The sequence below is a fragment of the Dasypus novemcinctus genome, chromosome 11, assembly GCF_030445035.2.
Source record: "Dasypus novemcinctus isolate mDasNov1 chromosome 11, mDasNov1.1.hap2, whole genome shotgun sequence".
NCBI lineage: Eukaryota > Metazoa > Chordata > Mammalia > Cingulata > Dasypodidae > Dasypus > Dasypus novemcinctus.
The window spans coordinates 29,034,140-29,054,471 of record NC_080683.1 but is presented as its reverse complement, the minus strand read 5'-3'; the positions used below and the strand labels follow the sequence as shown (position 1 = coordinate 29,054,471).

The 20,332-nt window shown below is 35.0% G+C and overlaps 1 protein-coding gene across 1 annotated transcript in view; it reads left to right on the top strand.

Moving 5' to 3' along the window:
• BMP5 (bone morphogenetic protein 5) overlaps positions 1–20,332 on the top strand; it is a 123,823-nt gene that overhangs the window by 48,323 nt on the left and 55,168 nt on the right. Inside the window, exon 2 of the mRNA XM_004453637.4 lies at positions 14,231–14,423. Coding sequence (XP_004453694.1) covers positions 14,231–14,423 — 193 coding nt within the window. The remainder of the gene's footprint in view (positions 1–14,230; positions 14,424–20,332) is intronic.

Here is a 20,332-nt window from a genome sequence, read left to right as displayed (position 1 = left end):
CTCTTATGTGGGCGATTAAGACTGATTGCCTGTGAATGCATCTCCTTAAAACTCCAGATAAATTACTAAAGAGATAAAACTGGAATCCTCTGTTAATTAATTCCATTCTTCAGATATTGTAGACATGAAAATATTTGGCCCAGGACATTTCTATCCAATTTCTATTAATGAAAAAGTCATTCAGAGAGGTATCTGTTTGGAAAAAAACACACCGCAGTCATTAACTTCTGTTAAATAAAAGTCTTCGGCGTACATCTTTAAACACAAGAAATTTAATCCTTGTAGAACTTTAACAATTTAGGGCATCTAGGACATAGTCTGGTGCTTCTATAAAGGTAATACTGTTTCTTTTCACTATCAGTCCATTAATCACAGAATGTGAAGCTCTCAATTCATATTTCACCTCTTGTATGCTTTGATGTTATCACTTTTTAAAACCAAATATAATAATAAATTATTTCTCTGGTTCTGTCAGGGTAACTGAGCCTTCAGTTGCTTTATGTAGCTCTGAAGCTTCACATAGCTGGAAATATTTGAGTATACAAAATCTTGCTCCCTAGAACAAGAAGGAAGTACACCCACGTCAGTCATCATGACTGTAATTTGAGTAGTGGCAAACTGTTTAATCTTGCTGCAATTTTGATGTGTTTTTTTTTCCCGAGTTTGCATGTGTTTTTGTGCAGTAAAGCACCTCCTTTTTATTTTTTAGAGAGTGCTATTGGTAACCATTAGCTCCAAAAACTAAATATGTCTATTTTGATGGACTTATTTGAAAAGAAAAATTTCACGTGCTAATATTTAGTATGATCCAATGATCCCCTTCATTGGAATACCTAAAGTTTATCACTGTAAGATTTACTTTTTCTTCATGTTTATTGTGTTATTAATTGACTTACTCCTGGAAATCTTCAAAGCATACATGTGCAAGAAATGAAAGAAGAGCATGTGGCATTAATGTAGTCTATATATGGTTGCTTGGCAAATTGTAGCCTATTGATCTTGTTAGATAACCCAGAAGATATAAAAAAAAATCTGTTTGAGCAAGTCATTGTGTTCTCTTTCTTCACTACAATTTTCATAGATGAATTGATTGATACAAGGTTTATGTTTTTGATCTAGTTATATTTGTTCCTGAACTTGCTTTCCTACTCATATGAGGTAAATGGTATCCGTGGTTTGGAAAAAAGGAATGGTGTATACTAGACAAAGGTATCAGCCTCCTTCCTTATCTCAGTATGTCTTCATGCTAGGGTCATTCTGTCTCCTTGACAAATCTGAGTCTGGTGTATGTGAATTCTCTTCCTGCTTTTTGGTTGTTTTTGTTTAGTTTAGTTTTGTTTTATTTGCTTTACGTTAGTTTGCCCAGTATTTAATAGACTTTTTCCTATCATTAAAAAGGAATGTTTTTTATTGAGTCTTGCAAATTTCAGTCTGGTAATATAGATTTTCTTAGAAATTATAATGTATATCATGCAGGAAAACAATGATATTTAGTGACTGTAACATATACATCAAAGAATTAATTAAGGACTGAAAAATTAACCTAATATGAAGCAATAAAACAAAAGCAGCAAACATTTTTTTCTGAAAATTTTCTTCATTTTTACTAGTTTATCTTTTAAACTTCCTAAACCATTTGCCACTATGAAGAGTTATAGCACATTATAATATATAAAGTGAATACTTAATATTTACCAAAAGTTTTTCAATTATAGCAAGACAAGGATCTCTCCTATTAAAAGAGAACATTTAAGGAATATGTAATATAAATGTTTTCCTTTTTTCATTTGTTTTGCATTTCGTGTGTGTGGGGGTTCTAATGGAAAAAACACTAGGGTATAGATGGATCCAGCTGGTAGGTCACATGCATTTCAAAATATGGTCATTGTAAAAGTATAACAATTGCTTACAAAGATATTACATTAGTCTATATTAATTCAAGTAACTAATGCATTCACTCATTTATACATAAAAATTCCCTTAGATAAGAAATGGAATCAATAGTAAATAAATGAATATAATACAACATGTTGGCTAATATAGAGTGGAGGGGTCATTGTAGAAGAATGAGCAGGGTCTAGAAAAAGTGACATCCCCTCTAGAGTATGAGCATGAAGGAGGGGAGAGTTCTTTGGGGAGAAGAGAATGAAAGCAAGGAAGGAAACAAAGTTTCTTAAGGAATTATTATATACATTTAAAAAAATTCTACATCTAGATAAAGAACACTCAGAGTGGAGTTGGTGAGAACTTGGGAATTGAAATCCTAACTTTAGGGGGAAAATTATTCTTTCCCAATTATAAATTGTGGACTCTTGGGCAAGTTATAGAAACTTATGGATATAAGTAGGGTTGTGAGGATTAAATGAAACAAATACCATGTAAATGATAGTTAAATAAATTAGCATGCTTATGGTCAATGGTGGGAGTAGATGTAAGACAATGCTGAGCTTTACAACTTTATAAAGACAGTGGAAGAAGGTGTTGTGTGTTGAATAATGTTACCCACAAAAATATGTTCAAGTCTCCACTCTTAGTCCTGTGGATATAAATCAATTGTGAATAGGAAATTTTGATGATGTCATTATTTAAAATAGGGCCAAAATGAATCAAGATGGGCCTTAATCCAATTCAATATGACTGGAATCCTTACAAACAAAGGAAATTTGGATTTGGTAGTAGGGATGAATAGGAGACAGAAGAAGATAGATTGGTATGTGATGAAGGCAAAGATTGAGTTATGGATTGCTGGCAAGCCACCATTAAATACTTCAGACATCAAAGAAAGCATGAAACTGTTGGCACTTTGATTTCAGACTTCCAGTCTTCCAAACTGTGAGAAAATAGATATCTGTTGTTTAAACTAACCAGTCTGTGGCCTTTTGTTGCAGCAGCCCTAGTGAACTAAAACAGGTTTTGGTATTGAGAAGTGGGTAGCTGCTAAGAAAAACACCTAAAGATGGAAGTGACTTTGGAATTGGGTAATGGGTAGAAACTGAAAGAATTTTGAGGTGGTGGATAGAAAAGGCATAAATTGCCTTGAAGAAACTGTAGTGATATAGTCATTAAAGGAAATTCTGGTGAGAGCTCAGAAGGAAATGAGGAGAGCTGTAGAGAAAGTTTCTATCATCTCAGAGAATATATTAACAGAATGTTGGTAGAAACATGGACCTTAAAAGTGCTCCCAGGGAGACCTTAGAAGGAAATAATGAATGTGTTATTAGAAACTGGAGGAAAGTTGACCTCTGTTACAAAGTAAGAGAACTGGTCTGAATTCTGTCCTAGTGCTGGACTGAAAGTAGAACTTATAAGCACTCAGGGCTGAAATTTCCAGGCAAAGTGTAGAAAACACAGCCTGTTTCCTCCTTGCTGCTTATAGTAAAATGCAAGAGGAAAGAAATAAACTCAGGACTGAACTGTTAAAATGAACCAGCACTTGATGATTTGGAAAATTCTCAGTCTATCCAGAAATCATGCTCTGAAAGTGCGGCCAGAAGCAACCCTAACAGGGCCCTCCCTGAATTCCCTGGAAGGGAGTTTCCAGAAAACTGGGCTCTGTGAGAGTGTGGCTGAACAACCATTTGCTAAAGAGAATAGGTATATGACTCATGGATCCAATCGATCAGCTCAGATGAAGTCAGAGGGATGGAGATGCTATTATTTAGGAAGGATCTGTGGAAGATCTTTTTTGACTTATGGCTTGGAGCCCTTGAATTGCACAGAAGACTGACAAGGCTTTTGAGAATTTTATATCAGAGAAACACTGCCAGCCTGAACAGGAAGTGGCAAAAACAAGATGAAATGAATAATGACTTCAATGGCAGAACCATGGAAGTAGAAATCTGGACTGAAGAGATCTCTGGAGAAGAGAGACGGAAGACTGTCCTGGTGAGTTTGGGAAGAACATAACCACCTCTCAATGTTCAGAAGGGGAGGGGATGGGTGATTGCCCTGGTGCTCAGAGAGGGTGGGGCTGCTGCTGTAGCAGTCCTGGAGGACAAAGCATGGAGTATAGATTACTCTCAGAGTTGAAATCTATTGGGATTTGCACTGCTGAATTTTGCACCTGCTAGATACCCGTGACCCTGTTTTTCTCCCAATTCATCCCTTTTGGACTGGCAATGTCTATCCTATGCTTGTTCCACTATTGTGTTTTAGAAGCAGATAACTATTTACAGGTTTCGCAGGCTCATAGAAGGAGAGGAATTTTTCCCTGATGACTGACCACACCCATGACTGATTTTAATGAGATTTTGGACTTAGAGTTGTTACTGAAATGGCTTAAGGCTTTTGGAATGTTAGGATGGGGTGAATTTATTTTGCACATGGGAAGAACATGTATTTTGGGGGTCAAAGGGCAATGGATCGGATCACGTCCCCCACAAATACATTTTTAAGTCCTAACCCCATTAATGTGGATGCAAACCCATTTGTAATAGGATCTTTGAAGAAGGTGAGTCCAAACTCAATCAGGATGGGCCTTAATCCAGTATGACTGCAGTCCTTATAAACAAAGAAAATTTGACATAGTAGTAAGAGTGAGGAGAGGACAGAAGGAGATAAATTGGTATGTGACAGAGGCAAATATTGTTACGGATTTCTAACAAGCCACTGCTAGAAGGCTGCAGACTTGGGAGAAAGCATGGCCTACCAATACCTTGATTTTAGACTTCCAGCCTCCAAAATTGTGAGGCAATAAAGTCCTGTTGTTTCAGCCAACCAGTCTGTGGTATTTGTTTCAGCAGCCCTGGCAAAGTAACATAAGTAGGAACCCGATTTTGATCCATTCATGCAATCTTCTTAGAGACTTATCTGGATTAGGTATTACATTGTGTTAGGTACTATCTACACATTGGTGATCAAACTCCTTATTCTCTAGTCTGTTCTAAGCTCTTTATTTTTTTGTTTTTTTGCATGCACTGCTGAAAGACGTGGCTTAACTGTACTAATAATGAACTAATCTCTAAATCCAGAGCCATAGGATGCTGTTATGTAGGTGGTATGGATACTTAACAAAGATTTATAATGGGTATTAAGAGACAGACATCTGTTACCACCTAGCTGTCATCACCCAATTTCTCATTCTTAAATCAGGGATATTAATATTTGACACCTCTCTAGTATGGCCGTTTGAGGTAACTGAGATTACCTTGTTGAATATTTGTGGGCATCATTAGGAGTGCAAGGCTATATAAATACGAGTCTTATTCCATTACTCACTCCAACATGTCTCATGGAATTTACTGGAGTAATTATGATCCAAAGCAGTAGGATATTGGAATTTGTATCACTGGACAAATCTGCAATGCAACTTTATTCTGTGTGGTATATTTAATAACATTTTATTAAAATCTTTGAAAATTTGTCTCCGTAAGGGTTTAAGTCAAATTGCCTAGGTTAGAAAACTGAAGTTTTATAATAACAGCTGAAATTCTAGCTTTCCACTTTATTACACTAACATTTCACAGGGGATTCCAGAACAGTAAATGATTTTACATAATATGAATTCAATACCCATCCGCATTATGCAGGTGCATGCTTTAGAATGGATCCTAAGAGCCTCAGCCCTTATTTCCAGGAATATAGATTTTGTTGCCTACATTTCAAGTATACAATGAATAATGATTATTATCACTTAGAATTTTAAACATTGTCTTTCAAAATGTAGAAATGTATTTTGTATAGCTGGTTGATGTTTATCTCATAAATTATGGGTATCCTCAAGCAGAGGTTGGGACAGTGCCATCTAGTCAAGCAAATTAGCATTTCTGCAGCAAAGCAATAAATATTCATATACAGAGGGTGTATTAGTCAGCCAAAGGGGTGCTGATAAATACCAGAAATTGGTTGGTTTTTATAAAGGTGTATTTATTTGGGATAGGAGCTTACAGATACCAGGCCATAAAGCATAAGTTACTTCCCTCACCAAAGTCTATTTTCACGTGTTGAAGCAAGATGGCTGCCGATGTCTGCAAGGGTTCAGGCTTCCTGGGTTCCTTCCTTCCTGGGGCTTGTTTCTTTTTCCTCTGTGTGCTTATTTCCTGGGGCTCCAGCTTAAGACTTCAGCATCAAACTCCAACATCAAAAACCCCAACTCTGTACTTTGCCAAGCCTTTTATCTGCGAGTCCCCACCCACCAGGGGGTGGGTACTCAATGCCCTACTGACCCAAAGGTTTACTTGATTAAGTAAATTGAATTCAATATAATCTCATGTGCCCAGAGGAAAAGACATGTTTACAAACATAATCCAATATTTCTTTTTGGAACTCATCATTAATGTCAGACTGCTACAGGGGGATAGAGAGTTTAGCCTTACGCCAGTTAATTTCTGGTTCTTCTGCCAAATGAGCTTAAAACTAAGTTTTCATTTTTCAGAGCTTCTTGTATTTGGACTTGGGAATGCACACTTTTAGATCTCTATTAAAGCATAAATACTGAGTAACATAGGCAAAGTAATAGTCTACAAAGAGAAACAGCATGTCTTGGTATTTAAGAAACATAGCTTGCTGGTACCAAATGCCTGGATTCAAACGCTCAGGTGAGGTATTTATTCCCTAGGCTCTCTAAGTTTCTTGATCTTCAAAATGAAGACAATAATAGAATCTACCACAAAGGTTGTTAAGAAGCATAATAAGTCAATATGTATAAAATGCTTAGAATAGTGCCTGGAATATAGTGTTCTTTTTAAGTACTTTTAATAAATGTCGTCTACTTCATTTAAAGTTAGGAACAGAAAATAACAAGAACACATGAGTTAAAATTTAGTTTTCTGGAAACAAAAAGTCATGGGTAGCTAATATTCATAAATACCCATTCTGTTTCTAGACATCTGGTTTGAAGGTATTTTCTACCCTTACACTTTCCCTCTCATTGGGCTCGTCAGGAGAATGGACTCATGGCAGATGAAGGAGACGCATTCACAGCAGTCTGTGCTCTTGCCAGCAGAAGATTAGACAAAGAAGGGGTTTAAATTATGGAATAAAATTATATCCTAAGAATGAGATTTTCTCCCTTACTTAGGGAAATGCTGACTAATGATCTCTCTGGGAATGAACCTCTTTTAAGCCCAAGATAATGATATTTTATAAACAAAACTGCATAAATCATGTGAAGTGGCATGTGCTGGTATGAGTCAGATAGCCTAAGAGCACCATTCTTCCCAAGCTCCGCAGGACAAAAATGCCTCAAGGTACAGCTTACATTTTCTTGTACTGGCCTAAGTATCTGAGGTGAGGTTAGGGAGGGGCTCCATGCTTTCACAAACCACCTCCTACTCTTCTGAAGAAAATTAATGAGAGACTATTTTGGAGGATGAAAGTTAGGAATTGTGGGTTCTGTTGTCATGAGCTTCCTCTCTGACGTGAGTTCAGTCTTATCCTGACTGAACTGGCTCCCTTCCCCAGGGTTATTCATGGAGAGCCGTGGTCCTCTTCTCTGTTCCCTAATCTTAACCCTTCCTCTATTTTAGGACCCCACATTTCATACATTTATAGCATTTTTTGATGTAATTTCAATTAATCTCCTAAAGATATTTTTGTATTTTTATAAATTTGAACCATGTGGAATCCAGTTACATGACATACATTCTTTATCTTTGTTTAGTAAAATTTTAGCAGTAAAATGTCTCACTGGAACACTTTTAAAAATCATTACTATAGCCTGTGACTGCAGTCACAGAACTTTTCAATGGATTTTTAAAATAAAATTTTATTGAAGTCTATCATTCATACATGAATATATATAAACAATAAGCATATAGTGAAATTTGTGACCTTACAAAACAAACATGCATATCATCATATAGGGCTCCCATATGTCACCCCATCAACAACAACATGTATGTATTGTTGTGAAACATTTATTACAAACAGCATTGTTAAAATATTACTACTAACTATAGTCTATATAGCTTACATAAAATGTATTTTCCACAACCCACCCAATTCTTAACATCCTGTATTGGTATTATACATTTGTTATAGTTCATGAGAGAACTTTCTCATATTCGTCCTCTTAATCACAATCCATCCTCCACCACTGGATTCCCTGTATTATACAGACCCATGTTCTGTATAATCCATTCAACATATATACTCTTCATTACAGAGTTGTGCTCTCATCACCTCAGTCAATTTTAGAATGTTTTCATTATTTCACAAGGAAAAATCCCATACCCTCCCTACCCCCTATACTTGTCTCTTAGATTTTATACAGTATCTTTTTTGCCATTGCTGCAAAAATTACAATATTACTGTTAACTATCACCCATGTAATTTGTCGTAATTTTCCTATATATCACCATAATCTTAACACTTTGTAAAAGAACTTTCTTATATTTATACTATTAACCACAATCTTCATACCAATGAAATCACTGTTATACATTTCCTAGATTTTTCTCTAGTTTCCTTTCAACTGACGTTTACATCCACAGGCTATCCCTTTCAGCCACAGTCTCATTTATAAATCAGCAGTGTTAATTATACCCACTATAATGCATCACTATCAACTTTTTTCATTTACACACTTTCATAATAAATCTTGTTAAAAATTCTACATACATTGAGCATCAGCTCCCATTCTAAGCCCACATTCTATTTCCTAGTAACTTATACTCTAGAGTTTACTTCTGTGAGTTTACTCATAGTATTTAGTTCATATTAGTGAGACCAAACAGTATTTGTCCTTCTGTGTGTGTGGCTAATTTCACTCAACTTAGTATTCTCAAGTTTCAACCATGCTGTCATATGTATCCTGATTTCATTTCTTCTTACAGCTGAATAGTAGTCTACTGTATGTTTATGCTACATTTTGTTTAGCTATTCATCAGTTGATGGATACTTGGGCTGGTTCCATATGTTAGCAATTGTGTATAATGCCACTATAAACATTGGTATGCAAATGTCAGTCTGTGTCCTGGCTTTTACTTCTTCTGAATATATTCCTAGTAATGAGATTGCTGAGTCATAAGGCATTTCTATATTCAGCTTCTTGAGGTACTGCCAAGCTGTCTTCCTCAGAGGTTGCATCATTCTACATTCCCACCAAAAGTGGAGGAATATTCCTATTTCTCCATATCTTCTCTGGCACTTGTAGTTTTCTGGTTTTTTTTTTTAATGTTGGCCATTTTATAAGGTATGAAGTGGTATCTCATGGTGGTTTTGATTTGCGTTTCCCTAATAGACAGTAATGTTGAACGTGTTATCATGTGCTTTTTGGCCATTTGTGTTTCCTCTTTGGAGAAATATATATTCAAGTCTGCCCATTTTTTTGGTTGTTTGTCTTTTTATCATTGAGCTGTATGTTCTCTTTATATAACATGGATATCAAACTCTTGTTAGATATGTGGTTTCCAAATATTTTCTCCCCTTGGGAGTGTGGCTTTTTATTTTCTTGACAAAGACTTTTGAAAAAAAAAAGTGTTTAATTTTGAAGAGGTCCCATTTGTCTATATTTTCTTTGACTGCTCACACTTTGGGCATAAGGTTTAAGAGAAGACCACCTTGAGGATTTTGGGATGGTGATACCCACTCCGTTTCTGATTGAGTGAGGGCTTAGATCCCATGGGGCAGATGGATGGAACTGTCTTGCTTGCAGTTATAGACACTTTCTGTTTTTTGGAATGGGTGTCATCCATGATCATCCCTGAAGCAGAGTCCAAATGTATTTTTCTTTTTTTCTCTCTTGGACAGAACTAAAAAGGGAAAGAAAAAAAAAAAGGAGTGGAAGGAGATGCTGCAATAATTACCCATCAGGATTGATAATAATTTTTTACTTATTTTTCATTTTTTTTTCAATTTTTAAAGAAGATTTAGATTGCATAACTGTTACATCAAAAGTATAGGAGATTCCCATATACCCCTCCCCTTCCCCTTCCCACATTTTCCCACATTAACATCTTTCATTAGTGTGGTACATTTGTTAAACAATTTATGAACACATATTGAAGCATTGCTATTAACCAAAGACTATAGTTAGCATTATAGTTTACGTTGTAGTTTACACTTTTCCCTGCACAATTTTATAGGTTTTGACAAAATGTATAATGGCCTGTATCCATCATTTCGCATGCCTCCATGTTATACCTATCCTTTCCTCTCCTTCCCCTCAGAACCTCTGGTGGCCACTGGCTTTGTATCAATGATACAAATCTTCCATTGTTAGTATAATTACATGTCTACTTTAGTCCATAGTTGCATTTCTCCCTTATGTTTGTTCATTCCTAAATCTTGAGGATTGATGAGAAGAGACTTGAACATAAAGGGAGAAATAAATTATCACCAGAAACCATTGATGAAATCTACTTCAAAGCATAACATTTGCAAGAGCCCGCACTCATGTAATATTTGTTTAAGCCTTGAGGGGAAATGGTGAGTTCTACATTAGATGAGACCTGATAGATATTGCATTATTTCACATGTCCATTTGTTTCTGCAAAGTGCATTTATCCTTTCCTTAGATAATTGTAACTCCAATGAGTCTTTTTAGGGAACTTTATCATTTGCATTTGTCAAATAATTGCCAGACTTTCGGAGGGAGGAGGTATTTTTGCTCTGTACTATGCCATGAGATATAAAATCATTAGCATTCATTTTATACTCTAGTAGTATTATTGTACAGGTAAATGAGTTTTAAGGATAAGAAACATGAGTGTTTCTGGAATAGGATGAATTTCTATGGAGAAAAATAAAGTAAGAAATTATCAAAAGAGACAACAAAATAATTTTATATGCTTTGCCCATTTTCCCTTTGGGAGTTCTTGTTTTGTTCGTCTTGAGTTCAGAAGTTCCTTGTAAACCTAGACTTGAGTGCCTGCCAGTTTTAGACACGACAGATATCTTTTTCCTTCTGTCATCTACTTAACATTGTCTAGTACTCCCAAAGTTGAGCTTAAGTCTTTCATTTTGATGTAATCAAGCTCATACTTTATTTTGTCTTGTGATTTTTACTTTTGAAGTTTTTAAGAAATATTTGAAGTTGCAATAGCATTCCCTGATATTTTCTATTAACTTCATAATTTACCATTTCATTAGGTCTTTAATCCATCTGGATTCCATCTTTGTTCTTGTTATTTTATAAAGACCTAACCTTATGTTTCTTTACTGTACCAGTAATTCAGTACTACTAAATAATTTTTCCTTTACCCATTGATCTGTGGTGACCTCTTTATAATAAATTACTTCCATATATGCAAAAAGAAACTACCACCTATCACAAAATATTTTTAATGTTTTTTTAAAACAAAATTTTATTTATGTATATCATTCCTGCACTTACATAAACAATAAGTGTATAGTAAAATTTGTGACCTTACAAAACAAATACATATGTCATCATACAGGGCTCACACACATCACCCCACCAAAAGCAATTTGCATTATTGTAGAACTTTGTGTCACAAAGAGCATCCTGAAAATATTACTACTAACTATAACTTATATCTTACATTTGGTGTCTTTTCCCCCCAACCCACCCAATTATTAAAACCCTATATTAATGTTGTATGTTTGTTATGGTTCAAGAGAGAACGTTCTTATATTTGCCCTCTTAAACACAGCCCATCTTCCATCCACCACCAGATTCTCAGGGATATATAGCCCCATGTTTTGTACTATTCATTTAAAGTGTAAACCCAGTGGCTCTCATTTTCATCCAGAGTTGTTCTGCCATCATCTCCATCAATTTTGAAATGTTTTTATTACTCCAAAAGGATAAAACTTATGTAAGGAAGTATGGGATATTTACTACAGGATCTTGAAGATGAAAGCTTTCCTGCTGAGACTGGGAACAAGACAAGAATGCTTACTGTCACCACGGTTACTCAATATTTTGCTAGAATTTCTAGCTAGAGCAATTAAGTTCTAGCTAGAACAATTAGGAAGTACAAAGAAAAAAAAGGCACCCAAAGAGAAAAGGAAGAAGTAAAATTGTTGCTATTCACTGATGATACGATCCCATATCTAGAAAACCCCCAAAATATCCACAAAAGAGCTACTAGAACTAATAGATAAGTTCAACAATATGCTACAAGATTAATACACAATAGTTGGTAGCACATCTATACACTACTGATGAGCAATCACTACTGAGGAGGAAGTCAGAAAAAAATCCATTTATAATTGCAACTAAGTAATCAAATATTTAGGAATAAAATTAACCAAATACATAAAGGATCTGTATTCAGAAAACTACAAACATTGCTAAAAGAAACCAAAGAAGAAAGACGAAATAAATGGAAGGACATTCTGTGTTCATGGACTGAAAGACTAAATATTGTTAAGATGCCGATTCTACTCAAACTGATTTATGGATTCAATAGAATCCCAAGAAAAAATCCCAACAGCATTTTTTACAGAAATAGAAAAGCCAATCATAAAATTTCTTTGGAAGGGTAAGGCGCCCAAATAGCCAAAAAATATCTTAAAAAAGAAATTGGAGGTCGCTTGCTTCTTGAGTTTAAAGCATATTACTGGGAAGCAGACTTGGCCCAATGGATAGGGCGTCTGCCTACCACATGCGAGGTCCGCCGTTCAAACCCCGGGCCTCCTTGACCCATGTGGAGCTGGCCCATGCGTGGTGCTGATACGTGCAAGGAGTGCCCTGCCATGTGGGGTGTCCCCTGCGTAGGGGTGTCCCCCGCGTAGGGGAGCCCCATGTACAAGGAGTGCACCCCTTAAGATGAGCCGCACAGCGTGAAAGAAAGTGCAGCTTGCCCAGGAATGGTGACACACACATGGAGAACTTATACAACAAAATGATGCAACAAAAAGAACACAGATTCCCGGTGCCCCTGATGGGGATGGATGTGGTCATGGAGGAGCAAATGGACACAGAGAGTAGACAACTGGGGGGAAGAGAAATAAATTTTTAAAAAAATCTTAAAAAAAAAAGCATATTACTTAGCTACAGTGGTGAAAACAGCATGGTATTGGCATAAAGATAGCCATATTGGCCAATGGAACTCATATGGAAACTCAAAAATAGTCCTCATCTACAGTTAAGAGATTTTTGACTAAGCAGTCAAGCCCACCTATCAGGGCCCAATCAGTCTATTCAACAAATGGTGCTGGGAGAACTGGATAACCATATCCAAAGAAAGAAAAAGAATAGCTTCCCCACACATTATACAAAATTAACTTAAAATGGATCAAGGACCCAAATATAAAAGCAATAACCATAAAACTCCTAGAAGAAAATATAGGGAAATATCTTCAATGGATTTTAAAAAATCATCCTATCCTATATTATCCCAGGTACCTGAGATTTTAAGGACTCTACCAATGTTGAGAAACTTAACTCTATCAAATGATATTGCATTTCTATAATTGAGGCCTTTGAATAGGTAGGTTCTTAAGAAAGTTTTTGGTGCTCACTAGATATAGACCATCTCAGACTATTTTACAAAGTCAGACTAGATAGCAATATGCCTGATACCTAGTTTGCAAAATTTTTCAAAATTCCTTAGTATTCCTAAAAGAAAATTTCTCTGACTTCATTTGGTAGGAAGTTTTCTGAAGGATGAAATTATGTTCCCCTCTCATTTCTGAGTAAGAGCAAATAAAGAACTTTGGGAGGCTCTATGCTGCACCTGGGGTAAGGATTTATATTAAATAATTTCTAGGAATTCATGCAAGGGCATTTAAAGGAGGAGGAGGAGGAGGAAGGGATTTCACTTACTGAAAGCAGATAAAAATCTCTTTGGGGAAAGACATTTTAGAAATAATATTTCTTCTACAAATTAATTTACTACAAATTTATTTACTTGACCTTTGAAATGTTATAAACAAAGTCCTTAGTTGCCTGCACTCAGCCTTCTTCACTATTTCCCTTCTGTGGTTGTGATAAATCTCACCAGTGAATTTACCTGGAACTCTGGAGATTTCTATAGCATATTCCTAATGCATGTATGAGCCCTTTTGAGTTTTTGTTCTTGATACATATTGCTAATCATTTTACAACCTTCACTTTTAAAAAGATTTTTGGATAGCCTTTCTACTCAGGATCCTGGAATTTGCATAAACCACAGTGGGTTTTTTTTTTTTCTTTTTTTCCTTTTGAACTAAAGGCATTTGGTTTGTGGAATTTCCTTAACTGAAAACACGTATGAGTCTGTGGTTTTAATGTTTTCCCAGTTTAATAAATCCTACTTGTTTTTATTTTCTCAAAGAATTTACCATTAATTTCCATATTTTATAGAGGACTAACTTTTTTCCTTCATTTTTTTTTTTTCAGTTGAGAGAGACAAGGATTTTTCTCACCAGCGAAGGCATTATAAAGAATTTCGGTTTGATCTTACTCAAATTCCTCATGGAGAAGCAGTGACAGCAGCTGAATTCCGAATATACAAGGACCGGAGCAATAATCGATTTGAAAATGAAACACTTAAGATTAGCATATATCAGATCATCAAGGAATACACAAATAGGTATCAACTTTATGTCTAACTTAATATCCTGCAAACAAATGTTAAATTGTCGTGAATCCCGTTCATGACCCATGTGATTTAACAAAATATGTTTTCTTTGGGTGTAATGATATCCAGCTCCATCAGAAGCACATAGAAAAGTAAGAGTGAAGAGTTCCTTCTACTTTCTACAATTTTTTTCCACTCGGGAAACCAATCTGTGTACTAAATGGTCGCATGCTGCCTTGTAAATGTTTTCTGTTGCCTGCTGTCACATTTTGTAAATTTATCTTTCACTCCAGAAAACTTCCATTTTGTTCTCTCCACATGAAATTTAAAATTAAGACAACTTATATAACCTGGTGCTCTGTAAGTTAAAGAAGAGCTACTTTATTTTCCATTGGCATAAGTATAAATTGTATGTGTGTTTGTGTATTTCGATAGGAGACAGTTGTATTTGCCACAAGTTCTGACCATTAATCTGTATGTGTTTTGTCTATATGATGCTTCATTCCAAATGATACAACATTGGACAGGTAGTCCGGAGTGATAAATGTATGAAAATCTCATTTGACAATTACTACAAATGAACCATCAAATATGAGCTATATAGGAACCTTACCCATATTCTCTTGACTGTTCACTCAGTACAGAAATCCCTTGGGCAACATCTCCAACAGGTCCAACAGCTTGTTGGACAGCTCCTTTACGGTGTTTCTTATCTCCTATTGGAATCCTGTGTTGTGGTGAACTCTACCAGCAGTTTTCTTTCGTCAGATCTGGATCTTTGCTTTGGTGAAATACCATGTCCTTCTTTGATTAGCAGAATCGTTAAAGACAGCTATCATGTGCCCCTAAAGCCCACTTTTCTTCATGTTGAGTATTTCTAGTTTCTGACATTTAAATTTGTCTTAAGTCTTCCAGTGTACCAGAGTTTCCTAGGGGATGTGCCATGGAACACTGGGCCCTCATGAAATTCAATTAAAAAACAAAAGCTTCCACGGTCAAATACGTTTGGAAATGCTACCTGTTAGACCATCCTGTTGGAGATTCACAATGCAATTAGAATATTAGATGCCCAGAAAGGCTTTACAATAAAGAAAACAATTGACTTCTTTTTACCCAGTTTTCCTTCAAGTTATTTGGCTATAGGACCTTTTTCTTTGGGTGTTTCATTCATATTAATGTCCTGTGTCACACTTAAGCAGGACACACTTTAATTAATACTGATCTATGGACAAAGTTATACTTATGGGCAATAATTGCAAAGTCGAATGATCTGAGTTCATTCCTCAGCTCTCTTACTAGTTATTTGTCTGTAGGTGAGTTATTTTTTAAAAACAGCTTACTCCAGGTATTCCAATTATAAAAGGAGGATGCTGAATTTATTTCCTCATAGTCAGGTCCTGGGATATATAGTGAATACTGTAATATAATATTTTTAATATTAATAATCATGGCATCTTTTAAAATTGTGTCTAGGACTAAAAATAATACACCATATAGTGGTCAATTTTATTTCAATAGCTAACAAATTGTTTTACTTATAATTTGTTTTTCCCTTCTATTTCCAAACTTGGATTGTGAGCTCCTTAAAGATGGGATGGTATCGTATTATTTTTTTTAGTCGTTAGCATTACTACTTTGCTTGTTATGAATTAATGTTTTCAAAGTTATGGTTGTTATCCATGATTTGGATACTTCTTCCATTAACATCTCTTAAAATGCTTTCATTATCTTTATTTGCTTGATTACAATAAATTTTTATGCACTTTGAATGTGTATTTGATTATCTAACATACCCTAGTATTTTTCATGGGAGTCACTTTTTTTCCAGTTCTCTATCTTCTAGAATGTATTTATTGATTATTTGAACTTAAATACAAAATTTCACATTGATCACAAAGAAACTAACTTTTATGTTGGCCCATTGTTCTATATGCTCAGAATATATTTGAATGTCATCCAATTAACTAGCCATCTCTCTGAGATTTCACTCACTTCTCTATTTTTAAGGATGTGAATTCTATTATTTAAGAAATGATAAAAATGATGAAAACACAGAATAGGAGAATCTATTGATAATTTTCAGAATTCTTTCTGAATGAACCTATGCTGATTTTAATTTAATAATCCATTTTAGAATATTTATATGTATTGATGCTTAGCTTATCAGATTTTATAGTTTTGGGAAATCTCAATTCTATTTTTAAAAAGGAACAGGACATTTGTCTGTCTTGAACCTCTCATAAACCTCTAATTATATCTGACTTTAAAAACATTGCTCTTGAATATTTCCAACTACACCTGCAAGTTCTATTAGTATTCTTGGGTATAATTTGGCAGTATACGGAGATACAAGGTAATTTAAAGAAGAAACATATTTACTTGAAAAGTTTTTAACATGTGTTTAAATCTACTCTTGGACCCAGGACTTCACTGATATTTTCCTAAATATTTTGGAAGTGATTTCTAATGTCAAAGAACATGTATGCCTTTGCTTGGTATTCTCTTGCTTTTCCCTGCTAAACCCTGGAGTGGCATCGAACTTTTTTGAATTTTTTAAAGTTCAATTTGATATTAATTCATTTCTACTAACCTCACATTTTTGAATTTCTACTGCTAAGCATTGTTGCTGAATTATGAGTCTCATTCTCTAGGGTTGTGCCATAATCACTATCATCTGTGGTATTAGTTTTTGCTAATGTATATAGGATTTTTCAATCTCCAACTTCATACCAACTTTCACATACAAACTTTACATTTCAATTTTAAATACTGTCGATCAGGTCAAAGACTGGAAAAAACCTTGCCTTGGCTTTGAAATAGGCATTTATCCATTGCTAGGAGTGCATTATTTTGCATTGATTGTGAGGAAATGCAATCTTTGTGCCTGGCACAAGATTGAATTCACTTTTCATACACTCTTTTCCAAAAAAAAACTTCTAAGAGATGTAATATATAGAAGCAACACATATGCTTTAAACAATGTTTCAGGTTTCTACATAGGATTTCAAAGTCACTGTAGCAAATAGTAACGTATAGCAATAAGAGCATGGGCTTTGGGATTCCCACAGATCTAGATTTAAGTTTGAGTTTTACATATACAAGCTGGGTGACTTGGTGGAAATTGTTACACCTCTTGGAGACTCAGTTTACAAATCTGAAAAGTATGAAAACCAAAAAATAATTTAAAAAATGTTTGCAGATAATTTGGAAAGGACTAAGGCTTATCCCAACTCAAAGACCATTGCTTAGGCTTATTAATACTTCAGTCATATATATCTTCATATAGTTTCTATAGAAGTTTCTCTTTTACTGAGTTTTAGAAAGATGTATACATAGGGGAAACACAAGTCTTTGAATATTATAGTAACACAGCTACCCTACCATTTGCTGACCACCTACTTTTATGCAAAGGTAAGGTAAATAAAATGATGCTAGGTCTTTACTTCGTGAAATTTACTTTTATTATCTGATTTTTGATACTTGGAAAAGGAATTTGCATGTTTTGATGATAAATAATAAAATGAACACCATCCAACTTAACAGCAATACTGTTGGAGCTCTCTGTGAACTTGTCCCAGAAGCACATGTTTTAAAGAACTCTTCTTTAAAATACACTTGCAGAGATATGGGGATGGGATAGGGTGGGATGAGAGACTTCTTCTTTTTTTCCACTTTTTTTTGGTCTTTATTATTTTTTTTAATGTTACATTAAAAAAAATGAGGTTCCCATATGCCCCCCAACCCCCTCACCCCACTCCTCCCCCCATAACAACAATCTCCTCCATCATCATGAGACATTCATTGCATTTGGTGAATACATCTCTGAGCACCGCTGCACCTCCTTCTTATTTATGAGTTTCTCTTATGGAAATATCAGAATTGTCAACAAAGATTCAGGTAAAAATGCTTAACAGAATATTCGTGTTTACAATTACAAAAATTGAAAACATCGTCAAAGTTCAGCAGAAGAGAAAAAATGATGTTTCATATCCTGAAAATATACTGTATAGTAAGTACCAATGGTGGTTTTGAAAAATGTTTAGTAACTTTGGGAAATTCTCAGGCTGCACAAAAGTAGACAGTATAATTAATACATGTAATTATACAAATTAAAATAAATTTATGTAGGAGGAAGATTGGAAAGAAGCATCAACTGTTCATCATTACGAGACTGAGTAATTTTTAAATTTTAATTCTTTATCCCTTTTTGTACTTTTTTTGTAATTGAGAGAGAGTGGAAAAAGGAGAAAGTCCAGATTATGAAGCAATTTTAGACTACCTTTACCAAGCAGCATTCTCAACTTCTCCCATGTAGGACATGGAACTGGCAAAACAACAACAACAAAAAACAAAACCCAAAACAACAACAAAAGCCAGGGTTTAAAACACTTTTCCTTTTCTTCCCACAGAAAATGAAGAATTTTTTTTTAATAAGTGATACATTATCTTGACAATTTGGAACTTTGACTTTAATTCTCTATAAGAGAGGAGAAATAGATTTAACGATATCATCACAGTTAAAATTGTAAGAATTTCTAGTTGAAAAGGTAATTTAAAATTCCAGTTAACTTTTTTCTTTTTAGCTTTGATAATTTCAGTTTCATACATTATTTATATCAAGAACTAACTAGAGGTAGGGAAAACAACTAGTACCCCTGGCCACTTTCAAAGCTATGTTGACTCCTTAGAACTTTTTACATCAAATGAGTACTTTATCTACTTTGTAATTTGAATTAGACTCAGAAACATGAAAAATCAGTGCAGACGGTATTCTTTAATGCAGTATGTTTGACAGCGCTTACTTACACATACAAAAAGATCACTTTCTTTAAGATATTGCCAAGGAGTGTTGGGAATGGCAATCCTGGCAGTGGTCTAGACTGATGTTTTATAGGTATATTTTACCTTCAAGACACCATCTGACCCATGAATCACGTAGTTCATGAATTCTCTAACAGCGTTATGTAATCACATCAAAGAAAAATAGACAGCTTCCTTATGTCATCTCTTTTCCCACTTACTTATTGTAATGTAGGTTAAAACCCATAAAATTAAACCTTGTATTCTGAGCACTTACTGCCTCCCCCATTTGTTCCTACTCATATTTAAATGTGTGCAATTAAAAGGAGCGTTCTGAAATTAATCCAAACCTTTATTTGTTTTTTGGTAAAATGTTAACACATTTTGCGTCATTTCACTTATTTAATCTTTATGCATGAAGCTGACAGCTCCAAATTCTCTATAGAAGGCATTGCTCTTCAGGAACACCTCATATATCTGGCATTATTGGGAAATGAGGTTTTCCAACTGATTGAACTTTCCAGATAATTCAGCTGAGGTCGGCATGCTTGTGTTGAGCGCCTAGCATTTGGCAAGCACAGGGATGTAAGGTCGAGTAAATAAGGCCTTGAAAGCTCATAACCTGGGCGTCCGGGAGTGTGGCAGGCTGCCGCACACAGACTTTAACAGCTTTGATACAATGTGCTAAGCACGATGATGTAAGTATGTCAAGCGTTGTGGAAATATAAATGAAGGGGAAATTAATTTTTTTGATGGAAGAATGAGGGGCCTTAGGAGAAGTCACTGAGCTGAGTTTACCTTTGAGTTGGGACTTTCAAGATGAGTAGGAAATTCCTAGACAAAAAGAGAGAGAGAGAGAATCCCTAAGCATTAAGTTGTTTAAGGGTATAATGAATATAATAATTTAAATAAAATTATCAAGTCAAGGCCAGTATCACTACCATTGAGAATAGCAGCCAGCACTTATCCAGTTAAAGGGCACTTGCCATGTAACTCACAATGTGCTAAGTCCTTTACATGAATTAAAATTTTCACATATATATAAATATTTATATATTCCTCACAGAAAATGTGCTATGAATAATTCAACCTTTTCCTAATACTCTGCTATGAATATAAAT